Here is a 21,622-nt window from a genome sequence, read left to right on the forward strand (position 1 = left end):
CTGGGACCTTGAGGTGCTTTTCTGGAGAACTTTTTTATGGTTGAAGTGGTAAGAGGACATCATTGGGGTGCGGTTGCAGTCAATCCCATGCATTTTTACAGAACATTGATCAGGTCTTGATGATCAATGGTGTTGAAAGCCGATTAGAGATCAAGCAAAAATGAGAGTCAGAAAACAGGGCCCTCTGTCATATTAAGACTGATCTTTTCTTAGCACGAAATAGCTTAAATCGTACCAAAAGCCACACCGAGAATTAGAAATTGTTCTTTGAAGACCAGAATATTTCCTAGCTTTCTTGCCATTGTTTAACATCAAGAATTCGTATTCATTCACTAGAACACATGTAGGACTGGCAAAGATGGTATACACAAAGCTACACTCTTAATCGTAAAAGGGTATCAGGTAATAATGTCCCTATACATAATGTCGCCGGGAAAAGCCATTGGTGACATATTTGGTTACATTATATATCAGGACGGGTTACCATTTATGTTCAATGCAATAATGTGTCCGCCAAAAAAGCTACTTTTTTGTCAGGCGATATTTTTGCGGGAACATTATTACATGGCACCCGTAAAAGGTCACATCCTGGTAATACTAAGGGTTAATCAATAGTGTTGATTGAAGAATAAATATAAATATTAAACAATGCAGCTGTTGGGCCGAACACTGGCAATGGATCCATTAAAACACTCATTGGACTTGACACTCCAGCATGACATTGCACAGGTTTAGGGTGACCAGACGTCCCGGTTTTGCCGGGAAAATCCCGGGTTTTGGTGTTCTGTCCCCCTTTCTCCAGATTATGTTCCCATTGGAAACTGCAGTGGTCCCTGTTTTTTGTAGTAGGTCTTCATAGCTGGCAGGCAGGAATGCACAATCTTTCAAAGGAGAAATGCTGCATTTTACAACTTAAGATAGTGTTAGTTTGTGATGAATTAATTATATGTGTTTCTTTGAACAGTAACACTTAAACCCCCTTCTCCTCCAAAACGCTACTTAAGTGTAGTGCCTTGACAGCCACTTTCAAGAGTTAGTCCTGCTTTTATGTTAGTTGCCCTGTCCCGGTTTTTTACTTTTAAAATCTGGTCACACTACACAGGTTTCAAGAGCCAATGGCAACTCCGGAAACTCACAAGGGTACCTGCTGGTCCAGCAGACACACGCGAAGGTGCTCTATGCATACCAGTATGGCCCTGCTAAAACCATGGACATGGGGCAAAATATTTCATTCATGAAAGCCTCAATCTGCACAGGTGGCTGTAGTTCACAAGTTGGCTCAGTTTCTAGCAGCAGAGAAAGATAAAAGGGGTTTGGATATTGGCCAGTTGCTAAGGTGAGTGGTGGCCAGTAAGGGGGCGTCTGCTGCCTGCCATAACAAAGCTGAGCTAACCCTTTCCTTGATAGGACTGTTAACTCTGTCCATGATAGTGGAGCAGAGGGTGGATTTGATTCTCACAGTCTTCTGTCAGAGAAGGCGGGCCCTACATGACAGTGCTGTACATGCCAGACGTTACATTCACACGTCACGCCAATCGCTTCAGATGCATCTCTGGCATGTGGACAGGGCATTTTCCGGGTCTGGCAGTCGTACATTTGACGGGAACAGATTGGAGGCAGAGGATGCAGAACGTAGACGTATTAGCCGATCGAGGATTTCTATTTGGCAGCCGGATCGCACGTCATCACGTTGCCGGCTATTTACTCAGTTCCTAATGTATCTCTTTCTCTGTTGTCAGATCCTCGCTGACACCGGGAGTTACGCCTGATCCATTCCCAGGCTTTCGGTATTTGTTACCGCAACACCCATTTGATACCAACATTGTTTCACTAAAGGGTATCAACTCTTCTATTCTGAAGAATGTCCATGATCATCGGGTTCTATTAATTAAAGATCTGTATGCTATATTTGGAGAAGAGCACATTATATTTCTCTAAGACTTAGTGTCTTCCTCCAGCCACTCCTGCTCATGCTCTGTACCGAGGTCTTGCTTGACGTCCTGACCTCCTGCCTTTGAAGTATTCCCCCTCAGTCATTTAGGGGAATTTTAATACTCATTTTGCCCCGAGGAAGGCGGTTTTCCAACATCAGTGGCCTCACAGGTGGTCCGCCGAAACGTCTTAACGGTCTCATTGTCTGTTGGAACTCATTTTGTTCCCAATTGCTTATAGATTTATTCGCTTCGAGACCTTTTCTTTTCTCTTCATATACCATGTGAGAAGTGTACGTTGGCAGGCCTGTATAAATGCTTTCATATTGCGTACAAATGTATTTATATCTTGCCTAAATCAACTGGTGGACCTCTACAAAATGTACTTAGATTTTGTTTAAATTATAATTGTATGTCTTTGTTTAAAGGAATGAATTTTATGTACTCGTTAAACACACTCACTTTTTGTGTAATAAATAAGTCAGAAATAAAATATGTTTTTCTTTGTGTAAAATGACATTGCTCTATGCTTCTCATGGTTACCTTGGGTTGTTCTAAGTTAGAATAATCAGGATATCCTGTTGGATACCTTTTGAATAGCATTTCATAACTTTTCAAATTTAGTTTCTACGGCTTTTGAAATCCTTGTTATGTGAATGGTGGCTGGGGTTCGCATTGTTCTCTGTATATCGCGGGAGACCTCTTGGGAGGCAGTGGGGGCGCGGCAGCCTGTCAGGATACTGTACCCTACTCCTGGATCTGAGGCGCGAGCCAGTCACTTCTCTCTGCCCAGCCTGAGCCATTTCTACATCTCATTTTACAGGGACTTAAAATGAAGGAGAATCTGACTCCGGCACTGAACCTGCTGACTCAGAGCGCCCAAGTTCACCAGCAGACCAGGCGATACCTACGAGCCAAGGTAAGAGGGGGGGAGGCCCATGCCGAAGGGGAGGAGGGGGACATTCGGGGGTGAAGCGAGAGCAACACCCCTTTTACTTGTAACAACCCACTAAAGGAAGATTGCATAACACAAAGATGTACACAGAAGAGCATACCGCAGTTCCGATGCAATCAGCACGTATCTATTCTCAAACACCATTGTGCAAACACTATCACCATAACACAAACATCAATATCAGAGTACACTGCGTGCACAAGGGAAATAGTGTCAGAACTAATGGAATGTGCACGGATACACAAGATCAATGTCTTGCGCCCCCAGAACTAGCTCGTCGGCCCAACTACATAACGATTCAAGGATGGCCCTTGAGTATGAGCAGCGCCCTCTGTGCCACCCATTCACTCGCTTCTCTTCTCTCAGGTGCTGCCGCCTCTGCGTGACGTGAAAAACCGACCGGAAGTGGGGGAGCACGTGCGCAACAAGCTTGTGCGACTCATGACACACATGGACACAGATGTCAAGCATTGTGCAGCCGAGTTCCTCTTTGTCCTCTGCAAGGAGAACGGTAAGCGTGCTAGCTGAAGTGAGTGAATTTGAGCACCTTAGTAGTCTGTCTCAGATAAAGAAGGTTCTCTTCTCCATCCCCTGTCATGGTGGTCATGGGTCCTTTTCTGAGATTGAATGTACTGGATAGAACAGGGATCCCTTTTGGCCCAGATGTTAAACTGAGTTCTGAAAGTAACCACAGTCCTCAGCTGCAACCATCTGTAAAATCGATACCAGGAACAGGGCCATCCTTCATGAATATGTTTAGACATCCTCGCAGCTGCCTCTGTCGTCCTTCATGGTGTCAGTTGCACTGAGGAGAGGCAAGCACCATGCTAAGGTTGCGTCTTCTCCATTGAAGAAGGATGTAACATTTTTTGGGTAAAAAAGGCGAAGAAAGAGTAACAGCATTATTCCATCTATATGCATCAGATAATGTGGCGGCCATCTTGTCAAATACGGTTCATAGACATAATTTCGAATACAAAATATTCGAAAGTCAAAAAGTCGAAAAAAAAACGTCGGAAAAAAAAAATGTCGAATTTTTTTTTAATGACGTTTTTTTTCGAAATGGGGGGTTCCCCCCCCCAACCCCCCTTTTTTTTATTTTTACCTATTTTTTTCACAGAAACTAGAGCCCAAAAAAAAATATCGAAAAAAAAAACAATTCGACATTTTTTTTTTCGACATTTTTGATTCGACTTTTTTGACTTTCGAAATTATGTTTTCGAAATTATGACTGGACACCGTCAAATACAACCATGTTATTGGCCTTAGTTTTTCGGAAATTGCTTGGGATCTCCCTCTATCCAAACACACAGCGTTACAACCCAATCTCAGTTAAGCTAACCATAAAAGGCTTGCTTCTTTTCTACCTCGAAGGATAGTGACACTACTCTCCAGGACATAACTGTAGGCAGAAATGTGCAAAAGAGCCTGGCTGTATTTCTTTTGCCTCCCTCCAGTAGCACAGGAAAAAACGTCTTTTTGACAGAAAGGAGCTGTTTTCAACCTGCATGAATGGACCAGCGCACCAAATATAAGGAAGGTCTCAGGTAAGGTTTCTAGCGCAGTCATTTTGACTAAGCCCTTGTTCAAGCCATCACACGATCTCTCTGCCAAAAACAAAGGTCCAGATGGGATCAGGGTAGCAGGTTCAAGTCTTCTCCGATAGGTCTACGAGCAGCTAGTGGAGAAAAAAGAAAACCTCCAAACCGTTCTTCCCTACTGGGGAGTTAGGGAGAATTCTCATAAATGTGCTAATTCCCTTCACCTTAGAGACCCCCAGCAACTTTGCTGGATTTTTAGGACTTGATTTGTTACCTGGAAAGAGTGTGAGTCTTTTTTCCCACTCTTTCATGTATTTTGATGTGTGTTTTATTCTTGTGTTCTTTGATTATGGAGTTTTAAGATAACTCAATAGGCATCTTTTCGTGTGTTTTACACAGCACCCTCAGTGCAATAACACAGGGATGTCTTTTTAAACTTCCACAAGGTTTAAATACCTTCTCAGGGATAAACTACTGTTTCCCAGAGAATGTACAGTTAAATTGACTTTCCTAGTCATTTTAAATTCCTAGACCCAGTACACACTATCTTCCTATAGAGTGCTGGAGGGGTTACCTAGTATCCCCTGTGTCTAGAAACTCATGAGGCAGTCAAATGCTACCCTTTCCTATCGAAATGGCTGGTGGCAGTGGTTTTACAACAAGCTGCTATGATTTTTCCCGACTGCGAACACCGGTAGCTAAAAATCACGCAAGCCATGTTTTTCAAGATGGCGACTTAAGCCCCTTTGTTTAAACAGGTCCCGGTCTTCTTTTTTCGCCATTTTATTTTGGAAAGGTCCTTCTAGAATTTGTCTCTGTGCGCCAAACCAGGTTTGGTCCCTTTGTTCGTACGCCTTTGGCGGGCTTCAGAACTGAAGACAGCCTCTGGTGCCTGAGTATCTGGGGTGGGCAGGAAGTGAAGGAAGTGCCAGAAACTCCCTGTGCTTAGTCTCCTACGAGACCCAAATGCACTCTGGCGTGATTGGCTGGCTGGCTGACTGTCCAGCAAGGACAGCCACCCTGCTGGGTGAGTGGCAGCTGGGCTGGAATGAAAGGGAGCAAACTATTTAAAAGGTGAGTCTCTTGGACTGGAAAGCAGAGTCAGCCATTGGAACGAAAGAACCAAAGACGAGCTGGAACAGGACGGCTGCTGCAACTCCTGGACCGTTGGTTTGCCCGCTGAAGCCCTGCTGCAGGTCTGAATTGCCAAGGTCATCTCGACAGAGCAGCCCCTTCAAGGACGACTTCTTCCATTGAGTTGGTGGGACCAATCAACTCGTAAGCCACCTGGATACCATTCTCGGAGCTGGTTAGGTTTATCCAGGGGGAAGGACACCTGCTTGTGTGCTTGAAGACAGCTATTCGAACCGAAGATCTTCCATTTGCCAGCTTGTTTGACCAGTCCCTTGCGCAGTGCAGGAGTCCCCCGACGTCCTCCCTCATGTCCCCACGACTGAGGCTCAGGAACAGTGAGATCTGCAGGAACTGCCAGGAACCAACGTGTTCAGCTGCATCTTTTTCTTTATATTAAGGTACTTTGCCAACCCGATTGAGAGAACTTACTTCTCACGGTGAAAGTTCATGGAACTTTCCCAACTTGCAGCCCTAATCAGCTTCTGACCCAACATATGATTCTTTTTAGTACAAACTACTTCTGAGAACATTGGCAAAGACTTTACCGTTTACTACAAGAACTGTTCTTTCCTATCCAAGACACTAGCCCATTGACTTTGGCCTAGGCCTATTGAACTGAATCGAGTCCTCTAGTGAACTGAAAGTATTTGTGATCTATTCTATTAACTTGTGCCTTTTTACTCCCATTCAAAGTAACTGAAATGGTATGCAGTAATAAAATTGCAGCAAAAATGTCGCCTTGACAAAAATCGTGGAAAAAATGCAGTGGTTTGACCTGGTAAAGGTATAACCCATTATACCATTTAAGGGTAGCAGGGGTCGCAGGGGTGTCCCCCGCTCACCTTAGATGGTATAATGGGTCTGGGGTTGCGGGGGTGTCCCCCGCATCCTTTACATGGATTGCAGCGGCAAAACCACAGCCTTTTTGCCGCATTTTTTTGTGTAAACAGCCATTTTTGCCATGATATTAACACATGGAACCACTGAAATGCCATTTTGTTCCTATTTCAGGGGAACCTAATTTACTCAGAAACGTATTGGTTTGGTATTGAAGTGTGTTTGTGTATAATATCAAGTTGCCTCCTTCTAGTGAATGTTTTCTAAATGACTGTGTAATAAATTAATAAGTGTTTTACCAAGAAACCTTGAGTGTAAGTGTCTACTTGAACCACTGTGATTGTAAGACCTCTGTGTTACATCCTTATACTGCTCACATTCCCTCTTGAGATAAGCCTGGCTGCTCAGCTCGCTCCCAAAAACAGTGTAGTACAGACTTATACCAAAGGTTGGGTTTGCTTACACTGGTAGTCCTAATTGTATGTGGTGGTCCCAGAGGGTACTGCATGCAATTCTGCCTAACATGGGGCATTTGCAGAACAACAAAAAATTGAACTGTCTACCACCCTTGTTGTCAGGGAACTTGTAGCACTGATGGAGTAGAGAATTGCTAACCAGTTTCTGCTTTGTCGATCCATCAGAAACAAGTCAAGGATTCTCAGGTGACTAAAAGGTTCAGGATTCCTCTTCCTGCTTCCTTCCTGGTACATGAAAGGTGCAGTGACTAATCAATTCTGTGTAATTTCATGGTGAGAAAACGAGATGATGGCGGTGTCCAGCAAGTGGTGCTTGAGAGAGTCAAGGTCATGATTGGTGTTTGATTGTGTGTGAGGTCCGGACCGGCGCGATAAGAGCCGGCTCCACCTGGTGCTGGGAGGTCTGGGCCACCGCGATAAAGGCTGGTGCCACCTGGTGGTCAATGTTCATATGCTCGGGTTGGTAATTGTGAGGTTTAGGGACGTGTTTCAGGATATTGTGGGAAATAGCCAGATTTTGCTGACTTTAGAAGGGAAGATAGTCCTTGGTGCAGTGGATGTGCAGAGGAAGAGTGTGCCAGGTGGTGGGAGAGAAAGGTGCTTGAGAGAACCAAGGTAATGGTTGGTGTTGGATAGTGGGAGAGGTCCGGGGCCACCACGATAACGGCCAGTACTGCCTGGTGCTGTGAGGTCGGGGCTGCCGGGATAACAGCTGGTACCACCTGGTGATCGATGTTCATATACTCGGGTTGGGAATTGGGGGGTTGAGGCTATTTTGGGAAAGAACAAGTTACTTTCTTACCTGGTAACGTTCTTTCGATGGGATGGTCCGACGACGTATTCCATATCTATGACATGTAATCACCACAGCTGTGCTGCTTCGGAAACTTTTTTCGGCGTCTGCATCCTGCGTCGATGACGTCGATGCGCCGTCGTCGAGGGCTTGCTCCGACGTCCGACGTCATCCCATGTGATAAGTAGGACGCACGACGCCCGTAGCCTCAGTTGTAGTTTTTTCCCCCAGAACGTGTGACACTAGTCAACTGCCAGTCAGACACAAAGCCTTGCGGAACGTAAGCTGCAATCGCAAAAGAAATTCTGCAGCGGGGAAGGCAGGGCGGGAGCGATATGGAATACGTCGTCAGACCATCCCATCGAAAGAACGTTACCAGGTAAGAAAGTAACTTGTTCTTCGAGGGGATTGGGTCCTCCGACGTATTCCATATCTATGACAGACTCCCAAAGCAGTACCAGAGCAAGGAGGAGGGAAAGAATTTAGAATCAAAATTTAGAATAGCCAATCAAATAGCAGAGCAAAGGACCGCCTTGCCAAAGGCCAGATCCTGTGCTCTGATGGAATCGAGGGAATAGTGACGTACAAATGTATGTATTGAAGCCCAGGTGGCTGCATCACAGATGTTGCGAATAGGAACACCCCTCTGCAGGGCAGTAGACGCAGCCATACCCCTGGTAGAATGGGCCCGCAAGCCAGCCGGTGGGTCCTTACCCGCCAAGCGGTAGCACTCCGAGATGGCCCAAATAATCCAGCGAGACAAAGTCTGTTTCCTCACAGCTTGCCCCAAACGCTTTCCAGCGAAACCAATAAAGAGTTGATCGTCCACTCTGACCCGGGACATGCGTGAAACATAAAAGCTTAAAGCTCTCCTAGGATCAAGCCTATGGAGCCTCTCCTCTTCCTTACCAGGATGCGGAGGAGGATAGAATGCCGGAAGAACAACCTTCTGGGCCAAATGAAATTCCGTCACTACCTTCGGAAGAAAAGAAGGACGAACTCTAAGGACAACCCTGTCCTTGTGAAATACAGTGAAGGGAGGCTTAACTGAAAGTGCCTGTAACTCACTCACTCTGCGAGCGGAAGTAACCGCAACTAAAAACACAGTTTTCAGAGTTAACAGCCTCAAAGGGCAAGAATGTAAAGGCTCAAACGGAGCACCCATAAGAAACTTAAGAACAAGGTTTAAATCCCAACCGGGCACCAGGAAAGGTGACGGAGGGAACACATTAGTGAGCCCTTTCAGAAACTGTGAAATCAAAGGGATTCTAAAGTAAGAACACTCTTCAGACGAGCGCTTAAAGATGGACAGCGCCGCCAGGTAACCTTTAACGGTACCCACTTGCAAGCCCCTGTGGGCCAAAGAAAGTAAAAAGGACAGAACCATGGGGATGTCACATGCAAAAGGATCCACATTCTGAACTCTGCACCAGTCGCAGAACTTACGCCAACGGCAACGGTACAGAGACTTTGTTGCTGGCTTTCGGGCCGAAAGCAACACCTCCATCACGTCCTCAGGGAGGTCCCAATCCTTATACCTCAACCTTTCAGAAGCCAAGCGTGAAGGTTGAGGGATCTGACCTCTGGATGGAGAACCTGACCCCCCTCCCGTGAGAGCAGATCGTCTCGGTAGGGAAGACGACGTGGAGGGCAGATGGATAAGTCGAGAAGGTCCGGGTACCACGTCCTCCGAGCCCACGCCGGGGCAATGAGGATCATCCGGGAGCCGAACTTCCGTAACCTCCGCAGCACTTGCGGGATGACGGGGACTGGAGGAAACGCGTACAGCAGCGGGAATGACCACTCCACCACGAACGCGTCTCCTAAGGCTCCTTTTGGAGGAAATTCCCGCGAGCAAAACCTTTCGCACTTCCGGTTGACACTGGAGGCGAAGAGATCCACTTGAGGGGTCCCCCAAAGGGTGAAGATCTCCAGGAGAATCTACTGAGCCACCTCCCACTCGTGAGAGATTGCGCTCTGCCTGCTCAGAGCGTCCGCCGTCACGTTTTCGTCTCCGGCCAGATGAACTGCCGAGATCGAAACTTCCTGCTGGATGGCCCAGAACTCGAGCTGCATCGCCTCACTGCACAGAGGAAGTGACCCTGCCCCCCCCCTTTTTGTTGAGGTAGTGCATGGCCACTGTATTGTCCGTCAGGATCAGGACACTCTTTCCTCGCACAGTCGGCAGAAAAGCCTTCAGGGCTAGCCTGATGGCCCTCAGCTCCAAAAGATTGATATGGAGTCTGGACTCCGACGGAGACCAACGACCGCTGACTGTCAGCCCGTTGGCATGAGCTCCCCATCCCGTGAAGGATGCATCCGTCACGATCGTCACCTCCGGCCAGGGAAGCCAAAATGGAGCCCCCTTCATCAAGTTGCCTTTGACGGCCCACCACAGAAGATCCCGGGCGACCGAGGGCGGCACCTGAACCGGGTCCGACATCCTGCCGGAGGACTGCGACCATTGCGTCTTGAGTGCCCACTGCAAAGATCTCATCCGCAGGCGAGCCTCTGGCACCAGAAGAATGCAGGATGCCATGAGGCCGAGCAACCTCAAGAACTCGAACCCAGGGAGCGTCTGGGCATGCTGAAACTTGTGCACCATCTGCTGAATGTGAAGAGCCCTCACCTGGGGAGGAAAACACTGCCCCAGGGAAGTGTCCAGCACTGCTCCGATGTACTGGAGCCGCTGTGTTGGTGTCAAATGGAACTTCTTTAAATTGAGGGAGAAGCCCAGCCTGTGAAGGGAGCGGCAGGTGACGGACAGATGATCCAGGACTTGCTCGGGAGAGCTCCCCCTGATCAACCAATCGTCCAGGTAGGGGTAGACGTGAATCCCCCCTTGCCTGAGATGCGCTGCCACCACCAGCATGAGCTTGGTGAAAACCCTCGGGGCGGAGGTCAATCCGAACGGCAGGACCCGAAACTGAAAGTGCGAGTCGCCAACCGCGAACCTCAGGTACTTCTTGTGCTTGGGATGGATCGGCACATGGAAGTAAGCATCCTTGAGGTCGAGTGACACCAACCAGTCCTGAAGCTGAAGGGCCTGGAGGACTTGAGAGAGAGTAACCATCTTGAACTTGTCCTTCCTGAGGAGTTTGTTCAAACCGCGCAAGTCCATGATGGGTCTCAATCCCCCGTCTTTCTTCGAAATCAAAAAATAAGGGGAATACCAACCCTTGTTCCTCTCCGCTACAGGCACCAGTTCTATGGCGCCTTTCTCCAGCAGGGCTTGAATTTCCTGCGCAAGGAGCGGATCCGGACTCTGCAAAGAGAGGTTCCCCGGTGGATTGTCGCGAGGCCTGTGCCGAAAGGGAAGACAGTAGCCGTGGGTTATGATCTCCAGAACCCACACATCTGAAGTAATGGCTTGCCACTCTACAAGATGCTGCGCCAGCCTTCCCCCAACCGGCGAACCATGGGACATGGCCTCACGACTGAGCGGGAGCGGCGTTACCTGAGGGCAAAGAGGCAACTGCCCGAGCGGCCTTGGCACCACGGGTACCCTGTCGTCCACCTCTGGTACCCCTGCGGTGGCCTCTTTGACTGCCAGCTCCTCTCGCTTTACTGAAGGATGAGTAATAGCGAAAGGAACCACCCCTCCACTGCTGTCCCCTAGGACGAAAAGGCGGAGGTTGGCGAACTGCAGCGCCCAACGACTTCGCTGCAGCTTTTGAGGTCTGCAACCTCTCAAGGCTCTCGTCAGCCTTGCTGCCAAAAAGGTGTTCACCGTCAAAGGGCATGTTGAGGAGCCGGGACTGCACATCAGGAGCAAACCCCGACTTCCGCAACCACGCAAACCTGCGTATCACGGTGCTCGCCACCATGGACCTACTGACGCATTCAGCTAAATCCAAACCCAACTGAACGGACTCACACATGGCATCCTTACCATCCTGGACCATAGCAAGGAAACCATCCCGTTCGTCCCCTTTGGGAATATGTTCAGCCGCCAACGCAACACAGTTCCACAGAGTGTGTGTGAAACGAGACAAGGCACAAATGGAGTTGGCCGCCTGAAGCGCCATACCACCAGAAGAAACCACTTTCTTCGCCAGCCATCAAAACGTTTGTCGTCCCTATCAGGAGGGATGGTAGGGTACAACGCCTGCTTTGCCGGGGCCGTGGCCGCCTGCACCACCAAACTCTCCGGAGTGGGATGCCTGGTCAAGTAGCAGGGGTCGCTACTGGCTGGACGGTATTTTCGCGACAAGGATCTGCCCACCGCCGGGAGACTCTCCAGAGCAGTCCACGCCGCCGCCACCCTTCTCTGTAAAGCCATATGGAACGGCAGTACCGGGTCAGTTGGGGGACCAACATCAAGGATGTCCGTCAGATCATCCTGCACAAACTCCCCTGGGGGAGCAGACCATCCCAAGTACTCAGAAACCCTAGCCATAAGGCGCCGGTACGAGGAATCGGCATGAGAGCCAGGCTCAGGCCTACAAAACTCCACCTCCGGAGAGGTGTCCAGTCCACTGGCATCATGCAGTGACTGTCTCAAATCGTCAAACTGACTATGGCCCGAGACAATTTCATCTGGAACCTGACTAGGAACCAGGCCATCAGAATCCTCATCCGCCTCTGAAATATAGTCCAGGTGGCGAAAAGAAGGCACCCGAGAGTGCTTGCTCTTAACCAGAGCCTTCCTAGGGGGTTCTCCCGTGCCACGGGGTACCTCCGACACGAAAGGCGTCGAGCGAATCGGCGCCGGCGTCGAGAGAACCGGCATCGGCGCCGAGAGGATCGGCGTCGACGTCAGACGCAGCGCCTCCAGCATCGGCGGCGTCGACACAGCCCTCGAGGCCGGAGCCCCGAGCGTGTCCCTCGACGACCCGAGCGTCGACGGCTTCGACGACTTCCTCGAAGCCGGAGCCTCGAGAAAGCCTGTCGACGCCCTCGACGCCTCAGACGTCGATGTCTTCCTCGAAGACCTCACAGGTGCACACGGTCTCGAACGCGTCAAGGACTGGGACCTGGAACGGGTACGGCGAGAACGAGTCTCCTTGTCCAAACGGGACCTCTCCCGTGACTCGTGCCGACCACTCATGCGAGCGGTGTCTCTCGACCTCACACGACCGACCCCACTCGGGGGCGCGGACAGCTTAGTACCCTGCGACTCAAGAATCGCCAGCATTTTCTTCCCGAAGGAAGCCCATTCCTCCGGCGTCGCACGGCTGGTGGGGTAAGCGACGTGCCGGGCAGAGTCCTCCGAGGAGGACCTGGAAGACGACCGGTGTCGGCGCTTCCGAGAACACCTCGAAGAGGCTGAGGAGTGGCGAGACCGACTCCTAGAAGGAGACCCACGAGACTTCCGACGATGACGCGGAGAGTCACTCCTCGAATCATCCGTCGAAAGCCCCGCAGACTTCGACTTCCTGGGCTTGGACACCCGACCTACCGACAACTTCTTCTTACGTTCGCGTAAGGCTTTGGACGTGAGCGACTGGCAGTCGATACAGTCATCCGTGTCGTGGGCCTCCCCGAGGCACCAGAGGTAGGCGTCACCGACATCTTGGACCCACACTCCCCGCACTTCTTGAAACCCGGACGCGGGGTCGAAGACGAAGTAGAAGACATCTTCACACGAAGGATTTGCACAAAACGAACAGGTTCGAAGAACCGAGAAGAACAGAACTCCAAAGAGTCGAGGCGTGAACCGAGAATCACGAAGCAACACGTTCGCGGAAAAAACGGAACTGAGGCTACGGGCGTCGTGCGTCCTACTTATCACATCGGATGACGTCGGACGTCGGAGGAGGCCCTCGACGACGGCGCATCGACGTCATCGACGCAGGACGCAGACGCCGAAAAAAGTTTCCGAAGCAGCACAGCTGTGGTGATTACATGTCATAGATATGGAATACGTCGGAGGAACCAATCCCCTCGAATAGCCTGTTTTTGAGGACTTTAGAAGGAAAAGTAGTCCTCTGTGCAGCAGATGTGCAGAGGAAGAGTGTTCCAGGTGGTGGGAGAGAAAGGTGCTTGAGAGAACCAAGGTCATGGTTGGTGTGTGAGGTCTGGGCCGCCACGATAACGGCTGGCGCCGCTGGAAAGTTTGTCCTCGTTGCGGCAGATGTGCAGAAGAACAATGTTCCAGATGGTGGGAGATAGTATAGAGAAGGCTGAGCCACCAACTCTAGTGGATTGGCAAGGGGGAATAGTGAGGAGGAAAGCTGAGCCCAATCTGAGGTTTCTGGGGGGTTGGTAGTGGATGATCTTTTACTGTAGGAACTCTGCTTCCGTATGCCCGGTGTGATGCATTTGGCTTTGAATGTCGCTGTTAGGCAGACAGAGAGCTAATGTAGTACTCTGAGTGTGGGGGTGATATATTCTCTGGGCGAGAGGGCAAGGAGCAGTCTATCTGCTGAGTTTTGGATTCATTGGAGTTTCCTGAGCTGGCGTGCTGGGACGCCAAAATAGAGGGAGTTGGCATAGTCTAGGCAGGAGATGATGATGGGGCATTATTGCAGAAAGTCTTTGAGGATAGGAGAGATAAGGAAAGATTCACTTTAGGATGTGTGAGTGGAAGTGGCAAGTTCTTGATACAGAGTTGATGTGTTTGGAGAGAGATAGGTATGTGCACATGGTGCATCCAAGAATTTTAACGGCGTTGGATGCGGCAGATGGGGCTCCCAGGGCTTGTAGCCACTGTCTCGGTTGGGGAATGAGAGCAGTTTTGCCGCATAGTAGGATTTCTGACTTGTCTGGGTTGAGGATGAGGTGGAGGATAAGGTGGTTGGTCGTCATTCATAGGTCAATAGCTGAGAGGCAAGAGGCGAGGTCAGGAAGGTGGAGGCTGGAGTATTGGGAATTTTGAAAATGATCTGGGTGTCATCTGCGTAATTGTAGTAGGTAAGGTTGTGAGGACGGATGAGAGCCGGAAGTGGACTTAGGTAGATGTTGAAGAGGCGGGATGAAAGGGAGGCTCCTTATGGGACCCATTTTCTGACAGGCTGAGGGGCGTGGGAGAAAGGTGGAAGGAAAATTATTTTTGCAAGCAATTAGAAATGAATGAAGGGGTGCAATCGAGGGCAGAATCGTTGATGCCTAGGGTGAGGAGCCTGTTCCTGAGTATTGTGTGGTCGATGGTGTCAGAGGTGGCTGCAGAGAAAACAGATTAGAAAACACCTTGTATAAGGGTGAATGTCTCTACGACCCGGTGCAGTCTACCCTGTTAGTGTGGAGGGCCATATTTTCGAGAAAAGAGATGGAATGCCCATATTATAAATGGCTGCCTCTGTTGAATTTCCCTGGCCTCCCACCTACCTGGGTCGCCACACTACGAGCACACTGGAGAAAGCTGGGGTATTACACATTAGGAGACTGGTTCCCAGATGGGCGACTACTGACGCTAAATACTTGGAAGGAGGGTCACAGAGGTACGCCTACAGAAATGATGCAGCTCTATAGACTAAGGGCTGTGGCCTCAAAGCGATGTAAATGCTACCCGATTGAGCCCCCAGAAAGCGAGTTGCTTGCGTTTATATCCAATTCACATGGCTGCTAGAGGACACCTGCTACCTTGTACAAAATGATAGTGGAAAATACCTCAGTCGCTGAGGTCAAAACTGGGGGGAAATGGGCTGCTCAGATGGAAATAGAGATTGCAGATGAGCTGTGGGGTAAAATGTGCTCTCTTACTAAGACTGTGTCAATCAATGTCAGATTTAAGTTGATTCACTTTAAGATCTTGAATATGCTGCATTACACACTAGACAAGCTGACGAAAATGTCCCCCGAACACGAGGGCTCTTGCATACGATGTAAGCACCGCAAAACGCAGACTATTTGCACATGATGTGGAACTGCCCTCAGCTCTCAGAATTCTGGCACCATGCTTATGTAACACTGTCTAAGGTAGTGGATAGACAGCTGGATAGGTCGGCCATGAGTGGCCTCTTTATGATCTGGAGTGCAGGCGCAAGAGATCTTTCCTAAACATGGGGTGTGTGCTAGCCAAGAGGTGTATCCTGAAAAAAAAAATGGAAAGGCCAACGTCCCCCGCTTGAACGGGAGTGGCTGAAAGAACTAGCATGGGAGAATGACTAAAGAAGCATTCATAGTAACGCAACTTGCCTCGTCAAGGCTCAGAGACATTTAGTGTGAGTTCTGTCTATTCTTGTCTAATAACCAGTCCATTGTATAACTACGTCATGATCAGGTCGTAGTTAGGATTCTAAGCTGCAGGCAGAAGCTCTGTTGTACGAGAAGATTTGTTTAAATGAACCATAGTGTATTGCTTTGTTATGAACCAATTGTGTATGCCAAGCATAAATAACGTTTTTTTTTTTTAAAAGAAGAAGCATCAAAGAGCAGTATACGCCTATAATAGATAATGCCCATTTGATTACTAGCCCGCAGTGATATTGAGACATTCCTTGGCTAGTTAGTGAATCTTAATGGATGGAGGTTCTAGGGCACAGTCTGTCAGGTTTTGCTGCGATTGGTTCTTAGCTCTCCATTGATTTCTCTGCTTACCTTTGCTTCTCCAAGTATTTCTCTAAGCATTCTTCCTTCTTTCTTGTCTACCAGAAGGCAGCTGTGTGAGCTTTGATACATGAGTGCAATGGGTACTAAGATCCATCGGAATGTGAAGAGCGTCTGGGTGTGTGATTGCTGAAATGATATGGGTGCAGTATGTGAATGAACCCTTTAAGGCATCATGTGTGTGATGTCTGTGTGTAAGAACTATTGTTAGTGTGATGTATGTTTGTATTCTTATTGGCGTATCGAGCATGGGAACATTTAAGGGAGTGCTGAGTGTGTTGGAGCCCATCCGTGTAGCCTTCCATGTAAAGTTCTCACAGCGATCCTCTTTCCTCAGTGACACGCTTCGTTAAGTACACAGGCTATGGCAATGCAGCTGGACTCTTGGCGGCTCGTGGCCTCATGGCAGGAGGAAGGGCAGGGGGAAATTACTCTGAGGATGAAGACACTGACACGGAGGAGTACAAGGAAGCTAAGGCAAAGTAAGTGACCGTTCGTTTCCTATCCTCGCAGAGCTCTGCTATCCACCTTTCCCCATTCCAGATGGCCACTTTTCCTGGGTGCCTCATCTGTGTCTAATGCTCTATGCATGGACAGGGAGAGTACGGAATGGGCTAAGCCTGAGGAAATGTAGGAGCTAGAAGTAATGAGCAGGAAGAAGATAGGCAGTCTAGATTGGTCTAGTGGTTTTACCTGCGCTAACATTCAAGTTTTCCACATTTTGTTGGACTAAAGATATTAGGTATCTCTCTCCCCTTGCTTATGCCCTATTCTGCTCGTTGTGATTTATTGCAGCATTAACCCAGTGACAGGGCGTGTGGAGGAGAAACCCCCAAATCCATTGGATGGCATGACGGAAGAACAGAAGGAAGATGAGGCAATGAAACTGGTGGACATGTTCACCAAACTCTCCAGGTACAAGAGCCTAAACTTGGACCAGACATCCTGGGGGGGGGGGAGTGGGAGATGGGCCAACACGGTTTAGGGGAAAGTCTGAAGGCCAGCTTAGATGGACTAGAAGAAGAGGTGATCTGCAACTTTAACACAGTCCACACACATTATGTATCCCACCCAGAAGCACACAGACATGCAGCAAATCTGGTAGATTTCCTGACAGTTCACTGCCTCTGGTGAGCTCACATGTCAAGCTACAGTGGTAGCACTCATCTGACATCATTATTCATGTAGTTTCCTCAATTTTCATCTCTTCTTCCAATGCAATCGACCTTCTTTTTTACTACTCCTCATGATGCTGCTTGCCTTATATCTATTTTCAGAAAGAAAAGCCTCCTCTATTAACCACTCAGCTTTCAGCACAGAAATAGGTGGACGAATGGTTTGAACCTTCTTACTTCAATCTTTGTGTGGGGCCATTAGCCACTTTCCCTTTTTGTTTGTGTAAAGGAAATGAAGTCCAGGCTCCCATCCTTTTATACTAATCTCACGGCAGAATGGTGCAAGGTCCTTGTGTGAGGTGCTGGTTTTTGAGATGCAATATGCGCCAGCAGTGAGGGGGTTGGTCTCCGGTAGGATGACAGTCAGGGCATTTTCCCTCTTTGTCATATAGAACTGCTCCACAGTGAGGGACAACTGTTAGTAATGAGTGGACTTATGGACACCACACCAAGCTAGAAAAGCAGCTTCCACCTCAACTTAACTTTACTGCCTTTCGAATGTTACATCTGTTTTCATTGGTGGTCTCCTTTCATAGTCTTTCTTATTGTTTTTGTGAATGTATGTTTTGTTTACACTTTAAATGGGTGAAGACACCCCAGCTACCCACCCATTCTCCCCCTTACCTGTCTCTAGGGTTGTCTGTAGAAATCATTTTTACAAAGAACACTTACACGTGATGGGAGGGCGCCAATAGCCAGGGTGTTTGAATAGTAGATAATGTGCTTCTATTACCAAGTATAAATGCATTGACTTACTAGTAAAACAGCCCATTTTCTCTCCCAGGGAAATATTTGGAAAGTGAGTCTACTTATGCTCCACTTATGCTCCCTCCCATTCTATACAGAACTACAGGATAATAAGGGCACTGAGAGATCTACAGACATCTCATATATCCTGATTTCAAGCACACTCTAGCGATCTATGATGTTTCCCTTCAGGCTGATTTCACCAAAGCCTGGTTCCCTGAGCCCGGTTTTTGTTTTGCAGGAAAACATCATTCCCTCCAAGCACCCCCTTTCCTGGCCTCTCCCAATGCTCTCCTGCCCCCACACCCTGTCGTGTGATCCAAGTGAGACACCTATGCCATCCATATACTCCAGACCCACCCTCTCAATCCTGACTATAAAAACCTTCATACACACTGTGACGAATCTAGCAATATGGAGAGAAGCTTCTCTTACGTGGCCAGGGAATGGCAGAAGCTACCCGACTCTGACCCTAGGGGTGTTAATCTGCGGGAGGACTACGTGGGGGAAGACAAACTCCAGAGGGACAAGAAAATATTGGACCAAAATAATCTTGCAACTTTAATTTCTAATGGCATCCATTTACCATTGCACACATACCTATATGGCTTATTGGGATGTAGATGAAGAATGTCCACGTTTTTCTAGCTAAGAACCTGATTTTCCTGCCACACCCTTCTTGTACTGAGACAAGGAAAAGGGATGGAGCAATGAAGATGACTAGGACTGGGAAGCCAGCACTGCAGTCTAGTTTATGGAGATTGCTCAGCTATGCCGGGAAATTTCAAACTGCCACAGCTGACAGACAGATGAGAACTGGCTGAAAGAGCAAGACAGAAACCGTAGGAACTGGTGCCTTGTTCCGACGCTGGTCAGAACACTGAGCGTGAGCAAACTCTAAGAAGCAGCATTGTGGCTGACACAAGCAGAGTGCAGGGATGCCTGACCAAAAGAAGCTCTCCGCTTGAGAGCCTGAAGCAGCAGGAGCCGTACGATGCAGAGAAAGGCAAAGCAGGGGCTAATCGGCTGACAGGACGCACGCCCATTCAGTGAGCAGAAGAGGACAGAGAAAGGGAGATGTGAGGAACATGAACGCCGCCCGGTGAATCCCGAAAAAACGAATGGTTTACCGGAGCATCTGCAAGCAAATGCTGTGTCTCAGGAACAGTGCAAGAAATGCAAAGTGCAATCTGTGAAGAAACTGATACATTTGCAAACAGTACTAATAAGGGTCAATGATCCAGTGTTTAATAGGAGCAGTTAATGTGAATGCAGAGGAAATTGGTACATTTGTGAACAGTTATAAGACAGGGTCGGTGACCCAGTGTTTAACAGGAGAGGTTAATGTGAATACGAACAGTATTGTAAAAGGGGCAGTGGCCCAACGCTTGAAAGCATGTAGTGAAACTGAGACAAACTTTGTTAAATGGTCAGTGACCCAGCATTGGATAAATGTTATCTCGTGGACAAAAAAAAAATGATTGGAGAAAGTAAAAGCCCTGGCAGGTTAGTGAACCAGATGAACCATGAGTCTGGGACTCACACACAGGAGAGAAAGATAACGAGAAGTGATCTTGAACTTGTGAAACAACAGTGTAGCATCCTGGGAGAAGAGTAAACCAGGAGTGGGAAGAGAAGTAAACAAGTGATCACATTTGTGAAACAGCAATATCCTGGCAGGAGAGAAAACAATGAGTGGGAAGAGAAATAAACTGGAACTTGTAATTGAACTTGTGAAACAGTAATAGCCTGGCAGGAGAGTAAACCAGGAGTGGGACGCAAAGTGAACGTGGAAGTATCAAACTGTAAGAAGTAAACATGAAAGGGAGGAAGCATACCCTTTTTTGTAGGATCAATGAGAAAGTCCTAAATATCCTGGCAAGGGGAATACAGCAGGAATAGCAAGAGGAATGGTCAGTTGAGAAGGAAAGAACTGTAACTCTTTGAAGTCAATGGAAATATAGAGTATGAGAAATTGAATGTATAAGAGAACCGTATGTGTAAGAAGAGCCGAGGGAAAGAGGAATTTTCCTTAAACTTTTGAAAGCCAACCAATTGAGAAAACCTAAGGGAGAGGTTGTACAAGTCGAAGTTGTACAGTAAAGTCTTGGAAGGAAGGAAAGCCGGGGTTGACAAGAGGAGTCCCCAGCTGTGTGGAAAAAAGTGGAACATTGTTAAACTTTATCTGGAGATGCTGGACAGACATTAAACAACTAGAAGAAACATAGGGCAAAGGAGGACCCCTTTCTCTAGAGGAACTTTGTTATTCCTTTTCTTTCTACAGTCGTTGAAACTTTTATGTTTTGGAACTTTGAAGGAAAGCCATGAGAGTATGGGTTGTTCAAATCCCCTTGTACACATTATATTGAGTTTAGAGTGTAAAGGTCAGTTTTGGGTTTGGAGACAGGACGGAGGATGCTATTTTTTTTAACATTTTGACACAGACATTCCTTAGTTTAGTTGAGGCAGGGAAACCCCTCTTAAGATTAGGGATAGATAGGATTTGCCCCAACCCTCTTATTGTTTTGATAAATAAAAGTCTATAGCCAATAACTAAGATGCCACTTTGTCAGAGTCTTACTCTTGATCTCTTTTTATATATATATATATATACACACACACACACTTTTTTTCCAGTGCCCGCGAATGGGCAATTACTGGGTCATTACGGCCCCACTGGACCCGCTAACTGCCCATTCGCGGGCGCCAGAATAATGGTCCCGTTGCATCCGACATGCTCTGCTCGCGGGTGCCGGTACATCCGCCAGGTTAGACCTGGCGGGCGGGAAAGCACCTGTGAGCAGAACTCATAGTTTGCTGGTCCTGTAACAACAGTACCGGCAAGCTTACTAGTACCGTTGTTACCGGACCAGCAAACTTAGAATGAGGCCCATAGACATACCTTACTTCTCCGCAAACCCCCTTCTTAGCTCTCAGTCAGCACCACCATTTGTGATATTTCCTGTGTGCGCAGTAACCGCATGGATTTTCCCCGACAGGCTGCCGTTCAGTGAAAGTGGTCTGTCAGGATTTTATTTTGAGGAAAGTGAGCAATACCCACTCTAGTACTCCAGTACTGATGCAGCCACATAGCTCTACCAGTGCACCGCTATCTTGATGTACCATACTGAATAAGCAGAGAGCTGTAGGTCTTACAGAGCCATGGCATTCATTGCTTTGTTTCATTTTGTTTTTACTATTTGTGTGGCATTAACCTACTGAAGTGGTATTTGTTATTGTAATGAGAATAATGCTAAATGGTGGGCGCTAAGTGAGGAAAGCAAACTTTGATTGGATTCTAGTGAATGAGGAAAACCTCAAAGGGATAGGATCCACGTTGCCCTGCGCAGGGGTAGCACAAGCCTCTCGCACCCACTACTGTTTTGGGGCTTGCAGGTGTTTAATAATATACACAGAGACCTGGGCAACCCCAGCAGGGAAGGAGGATTAGGGTCCGTTGGTTGGATGGGTAGGGAGAGTTTAGGCAAACCGGGTAGAGGTGAAGGGAGAGGTTATGGATAGGAAGGGGGTAGTTAGGGTAAA

At 48.1% G+C, this 21,622-nt stretch overlaps 1 protein-coding gene across 1 annotated transcript in view; it reads left to right on the forward strand.

The window, feature by feature from the left end:
- Window positions 1-21,622, forward strand: part of RIC8A (RIC8 guanine nucleotide exchange factor A) — a 170,844-nt gene that overhangs the window by 112,595 nt on the left and 36,627 nt on the right. The window contains exons 6-9 of the mRNA XM_069623908.1: window positions 2,755-2,850; window positions 3,253-3,397; window positions 16,495-16,639; window positions 16,953-17,072. Of these exons, the coding sequence (XP_069480009.1) occupies window positions 2,755-2,850; window positions 3,253-3,397; window positions 16,495-16,639; window positions 16,953-17,072 (506 nt within the window). The remainder of the gene's footprint in view (window positions 1-2,754; window positions 2,851-3,252; window positions 3,398-16,494; window positions 16,640-16,952; window positions 17,073-21,622) is intronic.

This window comes from Ambystoma mexicanum, chromosome 11 (genome assembly GCF_040938575.1).
Source record: "Ambystoma mexicanum isolate Mex_15411 chromosome 11, UKY_AmexF1_1, whole genome shotgun sequence".
NCBI lineage: Eukaryota > Metazoa > Chordata > Amphibia > Caudata > Ambystomatidae > Ambystoma > Ambystoma mexicanum.